The sequence below is a fragment of the Peromyscus leucopus genome, chromosome 9, assembly GCF_004664715.2.
Source record: "Peromyscus leucopus breed LL Stock chromosome 9, UCI_PerLeu_2.1, whole genome shotgun sequence".
In the NCBI taxonomy this organism is placed as follows: domain Eukaryota; kingdom Metazoa; phylum Chordata; class Mammalia; order Rodentia; family Cricetidae; genus Peromyscus; species Peromyscus leucopus.
The window spans coordinates 62,461,610-62,477,921 of record NC_051070.1 but is presented as its reverse complement, the minus strand read 5'-3'; the positions used below and the strand labels follow the sequence as shown (position 1 = coordinate 62,477,921).

General features: G+C 45.1%; 1 protein-coding gene across 3 annotated transcripts in view; it reads right to left on the bottom strand.

Moving 5' to 3' along the window:
• Nucleotides 1-16,312, bottom strand: part of Tnfrsf19 (TNF receptor superfamily member 19) — a 95,760-nt gene that overhangs the window by 37,285 nt on the left and 42,163 nt on the right. For all 3 annotated transcript variants that reach the window (XM_028870359.2, XM_028870361.2, XM_028870360.2), the window contains exons 4-5: nt 9,435-9,613; nt 1,141-1,226 (exon numbers count right to left, since the gene is read on the bottom strand). In XM_028870359.2, the coding sequence (XP_028726192.1) occupies nt 1,141-1,226; nt 9,435-9,613 (265 nt within the window). The remainder of the gene's footprint in view (nt 1-1,140; nt 1,227-9,434; nt 9,614-16,312) is intronic.

Below are 16,312 nucleotides of genomic sequence, written 5' to 3'. Positions count from 1 at the left end.
AGCAGGACCAGGTCCTTGAGTTTTAATTGGCAAGAGGACGTGTCACGTGTATGCATAAAGAGGATCCATCGGTATTTCCTATATGGTGGAGTCTTAGAGTCTAGGGCATAAAGAAGATTCATCAATATCTCCTAGACGGTAGATTCTTAAGAGTCTACGGCATAAAGAGGATTTGTCGCTATTTCCTAGACGATAGATTCTTAGAGTCTATAGTCTGTTTTCTTGTTGTTTGTTTGTTTGTTTTTCATTTTGATCACTTCAAACGGAGAACACAAAGCAATGTATTTTCGTAAAGGTAGTAGAGTATGGACTGCAGAAGTTCCATAGCCCTCCCAGGACCTTATCAAATGTTACAGAAAGAAACAAGAGGTCAGATACCATGGATTGGAAAGTCTACCCAGCAATGATCCCAGCGAGGAAACATGCACCTCCACCCTCCTGCCTGGACATAGCTTTTCCTGTGTGTTGAAGCCCAGATGCAAGCCGTGCTGGGACAGCAGACCACGCCTCACCCCTGGCTGGACCCCATCCCTTGCCTGTGGTGTTTGTTAGCCAGCTTTCCTTAGCATTAAGACAGTGAGCAGCCACCATGCGGGCTTAGAACACAATAAATGCTCTTGTTTCCGGGGGGGGGGGGGGGGGGGGGGGAGAGCCGGGGGACAAACCACAAAACTAATGGTCACAAAAACTAATGTCAACACAAAGACTCAAGTGTCTCCTGTGCTGCTGCCCCCATCTTGGGCGAGTACAATGAGTCCTCTCTCCTCACTGATTTGAGAGGTGAGAAAAAAAACAAAAGCCAGGAAGTGCAGGGACTGGATTATGGAGGGCAAGGGTGTCCCAGAAGGAACTTCCGAAAGGCAGACCCCCCTGTGTGATCCTATCAGGGTCAGCGTGCTATATCTGGGGATTAGCACCTGGACATCCCAGTGAGGCCAGGTCTCCTGCACTGAGCATCTGAGAGGAAGCGTTCAAAGGAACCGGGAGCAGCAATGCAAAGTGTCTGTTTCCCTGGGGGATGCAAATCAAAAGTCACTGTTGATGAGATTCAACTAAAGTCTGGATAAGAGCACACACTAGGGGTCCCATGGTAGAGGCAGGGTATTTGAAGGGCCTGCTGCCACTTGGCACATCACTCACAGTGTGGTTCGTAAGGAGGAGGTGGGTCTCCGCAGGGCACACACTCCATGTCTTGAAAACCCACAAGTTTGGTCTTCCGGTAAAATCTGGAAGAGGAAGGAGAGAGTCCTGGTTATTGGTGTCGTCCAAGCTCACTGTTGCAGCCGGGTGTCAGTCAGTCACATTACCAGTCACCAGCTGCCTCTAGAACCAGCTCTTGGTGAGTAAGAGGCACCCAGAGGCTGACCAGATGGTGGACACTGTACAGATTTGGTTCCCTGCATAAAGCTTCCCAACTGGGGTGGGACGCTGGAGAGGGAATCCGGAGCCAGTGGGCTCTGCCAATTCTGCTGTGACCTAAACCACAAACACCTCTTAAATAAAGTACTAGATTTAGCATTTGAAATTTAGGAGCCCAAACACAACACATACATTTTCATTAGAAATGTTTGTAGGATTGTTACATACTAAGTATTAATTGTGGTTGCTTCTAGATGGTAGGAATTCAAGACACTCAAAACTCTATCAATAAATTAATAAATTAAATTTATTTAAAAGAAAACATAAAGCATAAACAATATAGCTAATGAGCTGCATCAAATTAAAAATTATTATTATTTACTGCCTGTAAATTAAACTACAAGGACAAACTTACAATCATTATCATATACAATCATTCCTGGGAAAGTGATGTCATAACTGAAGAAGAGACCAAGAATCTGTTCTCCCTCCGAAGAGCACTATTCATAACTAAACCAAGGTCTGGTTTAAATTTTTTTATGGATTAAATTTTTTTTCTGACCGGCCAGTGGTGGCACACGCCTTTAATCCCAGCACTCGAGAGGCAGAGGCAGGTGGATCTTTGTTAGTTCGAGGCCAGCCTGGTCTACATAGCGAGATCCAGGAAAGATGCAAAGCTACACAGAGAAACCCTGTCTCGAAAAACAACAACAAAATTTTTTTTTCTGGTTTTTCGAGACAAGGGAAACCATCTATGTATCCCTAGCTGTCCTGGAACTTGCTTTGTTGACCAAGCTGGCCTCAAGCTCCCAGAGATCAGTCTGCGTCTGCCTCCTGGGTGTGAAGATTAAAGGTGTGCACACCACTGCCGGCTTCAATTGGTTTTAAATGCTTAAACTCCTAAATAAGCGAATGGATGCAAACTGATGTGGAAATATATCATTTTGATTTGGAAAGCAGGGAAAAGGTTAGTGCATACACACAGGGTGGGGGGTGGGGGGTGATGATAACAGAGGCCCTGGTACCATCCTTAGAACCAAATAAAAGTGGAAACACTAGAGAGAAAAGAAGACAAGCTTTAAGGTTTACTAAACCGTACTCACATATCCACAGCCTGTCTTTAACTCTGGTTTCTGAATCTTGGCTTTTTAAATTACAACCAACGTCTCAGTCATTTCCACTTGACTGTAATTCAGTGATTATCCTGTGCACCTGTGACCTTAAGTTCCCTGTGTGTTGTGAGCAGGCTGGTGACTCTGGAAACTGGACAGCAGTTGGAAGAAGGTCTCAGCTGAGTGTGCTTGTGGTGGCATGCCTGTAAACCCAGGAGACTGAGGCCAGGCAGAACTACGCAGAGAGACCCCTCAAAACAAGACAGGACCCCAAACTCTTAGATTCTTTTGGTAAGCCACCGAGGAAAACAGCGGCCGACCGAGCTCTGGACATTTCTGCCTGACTGTCCAACAGCATCTGTGGCTCCTCTGGCCTGGCCTGTGCACGGTGCCCCAGGCACCCCTTCCTGGCTAGTGCTTCTTCTCAGTCCTTAGTGGGCGTTCAAACGCGGCAGGACTTCTTCACCTCACCCTCACAAGCACGCTGGTTTTCAAATACATTATCTATTTTAACAAGTTATTTTGGCAACTGGACTTTTTTTTTTTTTCTTATTAGGGAAAACACAGACACCAAAATAAGTCTTACCACATAGGGGATTTCTTATTTTTAAAATGTTAAATAATGTCCACATTCAATTCCAATACCTGATCTATCTCTATTTTTAAGTGGTTTTAGAACAGGTATTTTGTGCCTTTAGTGTTTACTGCTGAAAATGTTGGATATTACTTTTTCATTTTTTTTTTACACACAAATTTTTTCCGTCAATATTTAATTTTTTGGTCAATATTTAACTAAATTATATTTGGTAATTTTCTGGCTGTAAGTATAAAAATAATCAACATATATTACAATATTTACTCATTTATTTTTGTTTTTCTAAGACAGGGATTGTCTATGTAGCCCAGGCTGTCCTGGAACTCAGAGATCCATCTCCTTTTGCCTCCTGAGTGGTAGGATTAAAGGTGTGAACCACCACACCCCGATATGTATTACAGTATTTAACAAGACACATTTTAAATAAGAAATCTCAGGGTTGGGGATTTAGCTCAGTGGTAGAGCGCTTGTCTAGCAAGTGCAAGGTCCTGAGTTTGGTCCTCAGCTCCAGATAAATAAATAAATAAATAAATAAATAAATAAATAAATAAATAAATAAATAAACAAACAAACAAACAAACAAGCAAGCAAGCAAACAAACAAGAAATCTCCCTACACCATTGCTTCTTTCATTTTGAGACAGGGTCCCACTAGGTAGACCAGACTGGCCTCAAATTCATCACTATCCTCTTGTCTCTGCCTCCTGAATGTTGAGATGAAAGGTATGCACCACATTTGGCATCCATTGCCTTTATTTAAAAATTTTATATACATTTTTCTGTTGTGACAAAAAGGCACACCAGCAAGTTTCCCATCATAAGCAGTTTTAGGGGTGTGCTTGAACAGCGGGGTGCCCTTGAACGGCGCTGCCTGCACGCACTTGTAAAGCAGAGCTCCAGACTTCCTCGGCTTCCCAGGCTAAGGCTCTGGTCCTGTTAGTCCCTACTTCATGCTCAGTAGTTCCCTGATTCCCCTGCCTTCTGTTTCTGCAGCTGGATGACTCCACATCCCTCATCTAAAGGGCAGCTATAGCATCGTCTGCTTGTGATTGGCCTATTCTAGAGCACATTATCCATGTTGGAGCATGTAACAGGACTAATGTCTTTCATAGGGCCAAGCAACCTTCTGTCCTGTTCCCTGGGAACATGGGTGTGTTCTATGTGGTGCTCATCCATGTCTGTGAGCAATTGTGCTTCTTCCTCCTTCTGGAGACTGTGTATAGTGCCGAAATGACATGGGTGTATGGATGTCGATTCAGGACTCTGCTTTAGATTTTTCAGGTACATACTCGGAGATGGATTGCTGGTCGTATGATGGCTCTATTAGTATTTAAAGACTGCCACTCTGCTTCCCCAGTGGCCACAGAGTCCTCCAGCAGTGCACAGCAGACAGCCCTTGACTCCCCCCAACATCCTTATTTTCCTTAGCTCTGTTTCGCTTGGTAGTAGTCATCTTAGTGAGAATGAAGGCACACAAATCCGTGTGATTTGATTGGCAGCTTCCTGAAGACTGGTGATGTGAACATCTTCTCAAAGGCTCATTTGCAGGATTGCCGATCATCTTTCTAACAATGCTGCTTGAGTTGTTTGCCCATTTTTAAAACCAGGTTATTTAACGTTGGTTGTTGTTGAGTCATAGACGTTCTTTATATATTTGGATATTAACCCCTTATCAGAGAGTTATAACCAGTACATATTTTTAGTGATTTTTTTTAAAACTTTTGTACCCGTGTGTGTGTGTGTGTGTGTGTGTGTGTGTGTGTGTGTGTGTGTGTGTGTAAGGAGGCCAGAGGTCAACTTTGAGTGTCATTCTTCAGCTGTCTTCCACTTTTTTTTTTTTTGAGAAGGGTCTCTCACTGGCCGGCAGCTAGCCAATTAGGCTGGGCTGACTAACCAGTGAGCCCCAGGATCCACCCCCCAACACTAGGATCGCAGCATGCATCACTCTTCCTGGCTTGTTTACACAGGTTCTGGGGCTCAAACTCAGGGCCTTGTACTTACAGGACTTGACCACCTGAGGCAGCTCCCCAGCACCAGGCAGAGCTGTTCTCTTCCATTCCACAGGCTGTCTGTCTGTCTGTCTGTCAACTGTTGACGTGTGGATCATACGGTGGCCCTATTTGCTGCACAAGAGATCTTGAGGGTGACCGGTCATCTTCACTTTTGGTGCCTGAAACTTTCTCCAAATCCAGTGTCATAAGGTTTTTCCTGTGGGTTTTTTTTTTTTTTTTCTTGTATTTCTGTAACATTAGGTCTTATTCTCAGACCTTTTCTTTTATTTTTTTTTTTATTTTTTATTTATTTATTTATTTTTTTTGAGATGGTTTCTTTGTGTAGTTTTGGTGCCTGTCCTGGATCTTGCTTTGTAGACCAGGCTGCCTCCCGAGTGCTGGGATTAAAGGTGTGCGCCACCGCCGCCGCCACCGCCCGGCTTATTCTCAGATCTTTAAGGCATTTGAGGTTGATTTTTGTGCAGGGAGTGAGGTAGAGTCCAGATTCACTGCTCCCTTATGGATATCTCATCTTCTCGACTCTGTCTCCAGGAGAACTGTCCTCTTCTCACTCTCTGCTCTCGGCACCTGTGTCAAAATCTGTATCTGCAGGGGCTGACTTCTAGGCTCCCCTTCGTATTCCTCTGGCCTGTGTGTCTGTCTTTGTGCCCATACACATGTTTGATTTCTGTAGCTTTGTGGTATGCTTCAAAAAGAGGGAGTATGAGTTTTTCAGCTTCCTCTGTTTACATTGTCTGTGTTCTTAAATCAGTGAGTTTATTAAAATCTGGTAGGAAACCACTATATCAGATTTGAACGTATTTTCTTAGTCAAATCAAGGTAGAAGTTTGACCAATCACTGAATGCAGCCGGGATTTGATCTAACTTACCCAGTTTTGGATTTGGTCCCACTGTAAGTGCGACAGCTTCCTACTGTATTATCCATTACCCTGTTGAGGTCAAAGGTCAGCCTCCAGGGTCATTCCTTCCTCTGTTTTCTGAGACGGTTTCTCTCACTAGCCTGGAGTTCATCACACAGGCTACATTGAGCTAGGATTACACACACACACACACACACACACACACACACACACACACACACACACGGAGGTCAGACGGTTCCTGTGGGTGTGGCCTTGCCACACTAGCTGTGTTCATTGAAGCAGTGAGGCTGAGGAGGCAGGGGTGGCATCAGAAGTGACAATGGCCACCTTGGCCCGATCTTGACAGCACTGACTTTGACGCAAGAAATAGTTTGCTTTTGCCTTCATTTATCTGTCTGCAAAAATAGGTTTCAGCTATTTGCCTTCTCCACAGAAAGCTAGTCAAACTATAGGAGTTTTAACCTTTTAAAATACTGTAGAATTATCACCTGCTCATATATGAATGCTGCCTTAGAAAGGAGGTAATTTTAAATGAATCATAGAAATAAACTGCGGCGCATCATTCAAATGTCTATTCATTGATAACTTTCCAGTATCTAAGCATCTGCTTAAAGAATGAATGGGAAGTATGGGGTTGGACTCAAGTGACAATGGGTGGGCTTACCCACGAGGAACAGAAGTAGTAAGATGTCCAGGAGCCCTGACACACATGCGCATGTGCACAGCACAGCCCAGTGGGGTTTTGATAAAATCCCAGGAGATGGTTTTGAAAAACCAAGTCCCCAGGTCCTGGCTTCCTGCCAGTCACTCCAGTGTTGCTCAGCCTAGGTTTGCATTCCTGGGGCCTCAGTTTACCCCATTTCCCAGATGAGGAGACAAGGCACACACAGACATGCTATTATCACAGAACTGTAGACCACGGGGCTATAGGGGCATGTCAGATGTTCCAGGCGCATTAAGATTAAAACTCTATTAACAGCAGGGCATGATGTGCCTGCCTGTCATCTAGTATGGAGAGAGAGGCAAGGGAATAGGGAGTTCAAGGTTACTCCAAGCTACACTGCAAGATCCTGTCTCAAAGCAAGGCAACAGAACAATCCCCATAGCTATCTTTACTCATTACTTGGAGTTTTGAAACTATGGTACTTTTTGTTAGTTCAGTTTTTAAATGACAGATTTGTTGAGACGTAATTCACATACCATAAAAGTCACCCACTGAAAGGGTTGCCTGCCAGTGGTGCTGATATAGTCATTGAGTTGGGTGACTATCTCTACAGCTGATGTTAGAATACTTTGTCACCCCTGGAACAAACCTGCTAAGCACTACCATCACCCCACATCCTTCACGGTACTCCCCAGCCCTCAGTCCAGGCAGCCTGGGCTGGTTTTCCATATCTGTGGATTTGCTGTTCTGGACATGTGACTAAGGTGACCACCGGATGTACAGCCTTTTATAACAGTTCTCTTTGACTGAACACAATATCTTCCAGGTTCCCCAATGCTAGCAGATATCAGCATTTCCTTCCTTTTTATTGCTGAGTAATAGTTCATTGTTTAGATCTACCCTATGGTATTTATCCACGTATCAGTTGATGGATATTTGGGTTTGTCTAAAGACTTTCTGGAGCACTGTAAGAGAACACCTTCTGGAATGCTGTAGGTCACTTAGAAAAAACAAATCGTTTCTCATGGGGCTGGAAGTGAGATGCCCAGGGTCTAGGTGACAGAGAAAGAGGCCACAAGAGGCAGCCTTCTTGCTGTATCTTCATGAAGGAAGAAACACTGTGTCCTTCCATGGCAAGAAGGGCAAGAAAGGGACATATTCCCCATGCCAGTCTCCTTAGCCAATTCAGGAGAGAGAACCTGTCAGGACCCAATTACGGCTTTGAGGGCTAAGGCTAACCCGTCACACACATTTACACCAGAATTTTGGAGGGGACCAACTCAATACATAGCAGGGTTGTCCCAGATTCCTGGCTATTGTGTGGAATGCTGCTACAAACATCAGATTATTGTATGCACAACACTTTTCAAATCTCTTGATTATAGGCTCAAGCATAGAGTTGTTGCGTCTATGGTATCTATGCATTTAACTTCTTGAGGAAATGTCAGCTCGTTTCCTAATGTGGCCCCCAATTTCCACCATCACCATTCACATAGGAAGATTTCCATTTCCCCACAGCCTACAAACATGTGTAACTGACCATCTTCTCATCTATGGCTGGCTTCTCCAGTGGGCGTGAGTGGATGTGGTTCGGGTCTGCGGCTCCCGATAGGCAAGCAGCTTTACTGCATCTCTGCCATTAGCTTGTATTATTAGAGAGCATCTATTCAAAGCCTTTGTTCTTATTTCAAATTGTCTTTTTTTCTTTTGAATTATTGAGTTGCAGGAATTCTTCATGTATTCTTGATGAGAACACAGTGAGTCGGCAGCTCTCTCTGCAGAGACCCAGAACCTAACTAAGGGGCTGCGAAAGTAGCAGTCTAAAACCAAATACACATATGAAAAAAAAATAGGTATGTCTCACATCTCTTCAAAACTAAAAAACTGTGGGCCTCAAAGACACCATCCAGAGAGTGAAGAGACAGTTACAGAACAGGCTGAAATGTTAAGTCCCACATGTCACAACAGATGCGCTTGCCTAGACACAAGTGGACCTCCCAGGATACATGTCAGTGAGTTCATGGAAGGTTCTCCCCACTCACACCTTCTGTCTCTTCTAATCTTACCCTACACCACTCTTCTCCTCTTGGGACTCACCAGGCCTCTCTGCAGAGGCGGGGTTCGGGGTGTGGGGGGGGAGGTAAGGGACCAAACCTAGAGCTTTGCTCACACAAGGCAGGCACGCTATCGCTGAGCTACATCCTTAGCCCTGTCTCTTTTTAAAAATACTGTGAGATGGTATTTTTCAAACATTTATGGGGTGGGTGGGTGTACAGCATGGCATGCATGCTAGAGGACAGCTTGTGGGCCGTTAGTTTTCTCCTTCCACTGGGAGGGTCCTAGGGTTCCAACGCAGATCAGCAGGCTTGGTGGCAATCATTCCTACCTGTAGAACGATTCTACTGGCCTGGATGAAGCCTTAAAAAGGGGGGGGGGGGAGACAAGCTCCACACAGTCAAGAATCTCTGCTACTTTCTCCTCTGACCTGTTGCAGGGACTGAGGGAACGCCCAAAGCTGCGGCTCACGGGGCTCCTCTTGTGAGCTGCCTGTCAGTCCCTTTGTCCGTTTGTCTGCATGCTTCTGTCCCCTGGTTTGTAGGAACTCTAGGTTTTCAGGGCACATCCCTTTTAAGGGTGACTGCTCTCTGTCTTATCACAAGTGCCCGGAACAGAGCAAGCTCAGAGGCCGTAGAAGGAAGGAGACAGGAGTTGCAAATGTTGCCCAAACATCCTCAAGTTCTTACCGCTGCTGTGCTTTCAAGTTTGGAGGGAACACAGACATGCCTGGGAAAACCTCGAATTAAACAACAGAAGAAATGGCCCAACTCACCCGGGCAAGCAGTCCCCACAGACGGCGTCACTGGTGTGTGAGCAGTTGGCCCGCTGAAAGCGATTCACTAGCGCACAGTCCACACATGGCTTGCACTTCTGGAAGCCCCAGTCTTCCTTGAACCTGTGCGGCCTGCAGGGCACACACTGTGCATCCTCTCCATAGCCGAAGCCACATTCCTGTGGGGATTAGTGGGTAAAAGACAGCTATTCATACTTTGCAAGCTTGAAAAAGGAAAGGCTGCCGGATAAAGAAGACCCACCGAGGCCCGCCTTCCCCGGCACAAAGGCAGCCCTTTCAGCAAGTTCAAATGTGTCTTCCCTGGCTAATAATCTCTCTTGTGACCTACCCAAGTGTCCTTAGCCATCCACTTTATTCCAGAGGTGGTGAGCATGTGCATAAGAAAAGATCTCCCAGATTCCCACTGGGGCATTAGGGCAGAATTATGGCACTTTTCTTCTCTCCTAATTAAGTCAGCCATGTGACTGCTCAGAAGCTGAAGCCAGTGGAACATTCAGACACTTGTTCACCCATCAAGGCAGAAAATAAGCACATCACCATCAGCAGTGCAACCTCAGAAGATAAAGGCAGCTGCGTGAGAGATTTCATAAGCCTTAAAACGCTGACCGGCTGAACATTTTCTGTGACCGGAAGGGTTGTTAATGATCTGTTCAAAGAGAGTTCAAGTGGTACTAAGGGTCACAAGCTAGAGCCTGGGCTGTGGCTCAGAGGTAGAGGGACTGCCTAGCATACAGGATGCCCTGAGTTCAATCCTTTGTACTGCAAAGGAAACAAAACACCCAAAGGCCTCAAGGCTCAGGTGTGATGCCTATCAGGACACTGAGCTGGCTTTACGGGATGAATGAAATAAAAGACTCTGGCACCCAGAAGACTACTTCCACAGGTTCAAGAGCAAAATAAGCTAGGGCGATCACAGAATATGACTGTAATGCAGTAGAAAGCCCAGGTTGCAGCTGTGTGTTCAAGACTAGTTGTTCAATACATGAGGCTGAGGTCTCAGCTGGTCTTCAGTATACATCAGAATCCTGAAGAAGTAGGCTCTGATGCCAGTGAAGGAATGGACTTGCCAGTGAGAGCTAGAGCAAGCAGACAAAGAGCAAAGCTTCCTTCTTCCATGTCCTTACACAGGCTGCCAGCAGACGGTATGGCCCATATTAAAGGTGGGTCTTCCCATCTCCAAAGATCTGGTTTAGAAGTGGGTCTTCCCACTTCAAATGATCTAATAAGAAAAAAATCCTTGACGGTTGTGCCCAGCCTCTTGGTTTTTTTGCTAATTCCAGATGTAGTCAAGTTATCAACCAAGAATAGCCATCACAAGTCTACCCCTTATCAACTTGACACACAATCTTATCTCCTTATGACCTGCATAATTTCCAAATGAAAACAATAACCAGGTCATAATTACATCTAACATGACAGAACTATTCCACGTACAATCGCAAACTCATTATATATTTAATCAGGTCATAATTATACCTAATATGATGTAACTGTCCCTCATAAACCACAAACACATAATAAATTTTAGAATAGGTGGCAGTGTACCTTGAGGGACATTCTTTTGGTATCTCAAAACTTAAATATGATAACCACTAATGGTCTCTTAATTGATGTTGTATTATATGATAAAGATAACAAGGAAAGAAAATACAAATATCTGTATAAACACATTCTTAATAAAATATGACAGAAACATTCATATCAACTATAATCAATATTTCTGCAAGTGGTCATGTGGCCTTAGCTGGTATTTGTAACTACTTTTCCTTACTACCCATTTCCTCCACCATTAGCAAGTACCTCAGCAGGTGTAGGCTCTTTTCCTGGAGGAGTGACCCACACCTTCATTCCTGAGGGGTCTGTGCCTTTTGTCATCCTGCCTGGATTGGTTGTTTCCCACTAACATCACAGGACATGGTAACACCAAGAGACGCCCTAAATGATCTCCTCCATGCCGGACAATCTTTCTTACCTCCATTGTAGAGAATCAATCCAATTTACCCTTGGTAATCTGGATCAGTCACCCCTCCTAACACTGTTATTCCTTTCTTAGCCTGTTGGCTTAAGGGCATCAGAAGCCCAAAGTGACCATGGGAAGTCTGAGCTTCCCGTTCAGTGAAATGTTTGTTGTGGCTCCGGGCAGGGGCACTACCCCCTCTAGAACCAAAACTTCTAGGCCAGCAGAACTTAAGGTTGTGGAAACAGGAAGCTATAACTTTCCTAGTGGGTCACTGAGGTGATAGTGAGCGAAACTATTCCCTTTTCCACAGCTTGATTCCTGGACTCGTGGTTTCTGGCTATGGGAGAAACTGCATCATGTTTAGATGTTAGACCTTGTTTCAAAGCATATACCACTTTCTGGAGGATCCTGCCCCAGCCCTTCAGGCTCCTGACACCTAACTGACATTGTAACTGTGCCTTCAAGAGGCCATTCCATCTCTCTATCAGGCCAGCTGCTTCAGGGTAGTGGGGAACAGGGTAAGATCAGTGGATTCCCTCATTGTGTGCCTACTGTTGGACTTCTCTGGCAGTGAAGTGAGTTCCCTGGTCAGAAGCAATACTCTGTGGAATACCACGACAGTGGAGAAGGCATTCTCTAGGTCCACAGATGGTAGTTTTGGCAGAAGCATTACATGTAGGAAAGGCAAATCTATAACTGGAATAAGAATCTACTCCAGTAAGGACTAAGTTGTTCTTTCCACTGAGGAAGTGGTCCAATGTAGTCAACCTGCCACCAGGTCACTGGTTGGTCACTCCAGGGAATGGTGCCATATCTAAGGCTCAGTGTTGGTCTCTGCTGTTGGCAGATCTGGCACTCAGCAGCAGCCGTAGCCAGGTCAGCTTTGGTGAGTGTAAGTCCATGTTGTTGAGCCCATGCCCAACTCCCACCTCTGCCACCATGGCCACTTTGTTCATGGGCCCATTGGGCAATGACAGGAATGGCTGGGGAGAGAGGTTGACTGTCCACAGAGCAGGTCACCTTATCTACTCAATTATTGAACTCCTCCTCTGCTGAAGTCACCTTTTGATGGGCATTTACATGGGACACAAGTATCTTTACATCTTTTGCCCATTTGGAGAGATCTAGTCACATATTTCTGCCTCAGATGTCTTTCTCACCAATTTTCCAATCATATTTTTTCCAAGTCACTGATGGTCCAGCCAATCCATTGACTATGGCCCATTAATCAGTGAACCAGGGATAAATCCTGACCACACTGCCAGGGGCCCCTCAAATAGACCCAGCTACACAACTGTCTCCCATTATGCAGAGGGTCCAGTCCGGTCCCATGCAGGTCCCAAGCTGTCGGTCTAAAGTTTGTGAGTTCCTTTGAGCTTGGTTCAGTTGTCTCTGTAGATTTCCCCATCATGACCTTGACCTCCCTTGCACACATAATCCCTCTTCCCTCTTTTCGACTGGACTCCCGGAGCTTGGCCTGGTGCTTGGTTGTGGATCTCTGCAGATCAAGATTCCTTTTAACTGGACTGGAGAGTTAAGGTATCCTTGAGGGAAAACTGTAAAGGTATACTGCTGGCCTGGCCAACTGGAAGCAAATTGCTTCTGGTGGTCCTAAAGGACAGGTACCGAGAAAAAGGCCTCAGTGGCTGCACACTATATGCCAGGAGATGTGTTGCTCAAATAAGGACACCACATCTGGTCCAGCAGCTGCAATTGGAGTCACTACCTGATTGAGTTTTCAGTAGTCAACTGTCACTCTCCATGACCCATCTGTCTTCTACACTGGCCAGATAGGAGAGTTAAAGGGAGACGTGGTGGGAACCCCACCCCTGTGTCTTTCAAGTCCTTGATGGTGGCACTAATTTCTGTGATTCTTCCAGAGATGTGATGCTGGTTTTGATTCACTAGTTTCTAAGACAGAGGCAACTCCAAAGTCTTTAACCTTTTCAACCATAATCGCCCTCACTCCACAGGTCAGGGAACCAATGTGAGAATCCTGCCAACTTCTAAGTATATCTTTCCCAATTATTCCTTCTGGGCTGGGGAAATAACCACTGGATGAGTTTGAGGACCACTGCACCTACTGTGAGCCAGATTTCAGCCAAAAACTCCACTAATCTTAGGCATGGTGGCACACGCCTTTAATCCCAGAAAGTCTGATTGTTTCCTTGCCCTAAGTGTACAGTTATCCTTATAAAAGGCTATAGGTCCCTCTGGGGAAGGCTGGAGGAGAAAGGCTAACAGTAAAACTCTTAGGTATTTTATTAAGGTCCTTCCTCAAGAGAACCTGGATGTCTCTTCAATCAAGGAATTCTGGGTCTTCAAACTGACTCAAGTCTGGAAACTGGTTACAGATTGAGATTCCCTTTTCCCATGATCCAGTGTGGCCTTTCTTCCGTTGATTTGAGAACTTTTCTGCTTACACAGATCAAACAGAAATGCAGTAGGCTTCTCATGTATTTCAGGGCTGGAAGTACCATGATTGATCAGCCAATACACACAAGGTCCACACAAGTCATGTTCCCGTAAAAGTCACTTTGCCCATCACGGCTCAGGCCATTATAGACGTTGTTTTGTCTGTGCTGCCCATCACAATAACTACGATCCACTTGCCTTGGGGAGTCTGTGCTGCCACCTGGCCCCTGATATTTGGGGCGCACTTAAATCCGTTGCATTTAATTCATCCAGCTGAGCAACAGCCTCTCCAACCCTAAGGCCTGCCACGAGAAAAAGGGTGACGATAAAGCTCTTCAGATGTGCTGGTGCGCTCTCACCATTTTGTGTCTTATAGGATCAGTGAAGGGCATGTTGTCTGGGCCTTCCCATTGGGGAGGATTAGACTTTACACAGTGTGCCCACTCTAGCATCACAGTTTCCCTGAGCCTTAAATCCCTCATCAACACTAAGCCAAGCGATATCGGGCATCTCCAACAACAGGCCATCTTTTGATAAATGCTTCAGCCAACCATTCAAACAGACTTTTGACATCCCCCCCCCTTTTTTTTAACTGTATGAGCTTCCATATTAAACCTAGAATATCGACTTAGTGGGCCCATATCAATAAATTCAGCCTGATCCAGTTTTATGTTCCTTCTACCCATTATCCCACACCCTTAAAATCCATTCCCACATACATTCTCCAGACTTCTGCTTGAATGAATTAGCAAACTCATTAAGATCTTCAGCGCACCTCCTCGTGGAGCAAACTTTCTATCTCCTCTCTAGAAGCCAGTTTAGACTTCAGTCTGGCTATATGTCCGGAGGTGACTATTGGTAGACCCTGGGGGGCATCAGTATTGTTTTGCTAGGTATTTCCTTTGAGGAAAGTCACTGTTGGTTTAGCAGACAATGAAGGATTAATCTCCTCAGTCAAAAGTGGAAAAGGGAATATTTCAGGATGTTGGGGTGGGAGCACATCTTCTGCTAAGGGTGGACAGACTACTTCCTCAGGCAAGATAAACCCTCGATAATCTGAGTCTCAGTAGGGTCCTCCCACTCATCTCCATCCCACATCACAGGGTCCTCTTCTTTACCAATTAATGCCCTTACTTCAACTCCTGACATCCTCCAAGGCTGAGACTTGAATTTTCTCTGTAATTCAGCCAACCTCATAATGAGGGCTTCAGTTTAATTTTCTGCAACTTGAGCTCTGTGGCTGCTGGAGGGAAGATTCTCTCCTGGTCTAAACACACTTTAGATTGCTAATGTGCATCTGGAGCTGGTCAGCTTTATCCCGGAGTTTACTGTCATCCTTTGCTGTATTCTGAGATGCTTGAAGTCGGTTAATTTTATCACTGAGTTCACTCTTTTCCCTTGCCAATTTATCCAGAAATACTAGGAGCAACCAAGCAGCATCACCATTTTTTCCCACACATTGTTAAAGGTTTTATAAGTCACCAAACCCGTTGCCTCTCACCATTAGTGAATTAGGATAATCAAATACATTTGTCTCCTTAAGTTTATAAAACAGTTCACACACCATGGGCTTTCAATGCTCTGTGAGCTCATGAGAGGCTTCAGGAACTGGAGAGGCTCAGGAACTGTAGGTGTTAGCAAATTGAAACGCTTATTCCAGATACTTAAAAAATTCATCTGTATACTTCTATTGCTCTAGAATCACTTCTGGTACCCAAATCAGTATTAGTCAGGGTTCTGTAGAGGAATAGAATTTATAGGATATATATATGGGACTGGAGTGGCTTACAGGCTGTGGTCCAGCTAGTCCAACACTGGCTGTCTACAACAGAAGGTCCAAGAATCCAGTAGTTAGTTGGTTGTTCAGTCCATGAAGCTGGATGTTTCAGCTGTTCTTCAGTATACATCAGAATTCTAAAGAAGTCGGTTCTAATGCCAGTGAAGGGATGGACTTGCCAGCAAGAGCAGAGCAAGCAGGTGAATGAAAACATCCTTCTTCCAAGTCCTTTCTATAGGCTGCCAGAAGATGATGTGGCCCAGATTAAAGGTGGAGCTTCCCACCTCAAAAGATCTGGATTAAAAGTGGGTCTTCCCACTTTAAATGATTTAATTAAGGGGGAAAAAATCCCTTGCAGGTGTGCCCAGCTGCTGGGGTTTTAGTTAATTCCAGATATGTCAAGTTGACAACCAAGAATAGCCATCACAGTAAGTATGGCAGAGAACTTGACCTGCGACTCCACAGAGAACATCACCCACCCGCTTGCTACTTTGCTTCTCACAGGAGAACTGCTTCCCAGAGGCACTCATTGCCTGGCCACATACGCATGCACACTCTGTAACATCTTTGGTTCTCAAAGTCCAGTTTTCCTGATCCTTTTGTTAATGTGCTGTGAAAGGTTAAGAATCAGGGGACATGGTTTATGTGGTAAAAACTCAAGTTGGTGGACTCACGTCCAGCCTGTCAGCTATTGGAAACACACTA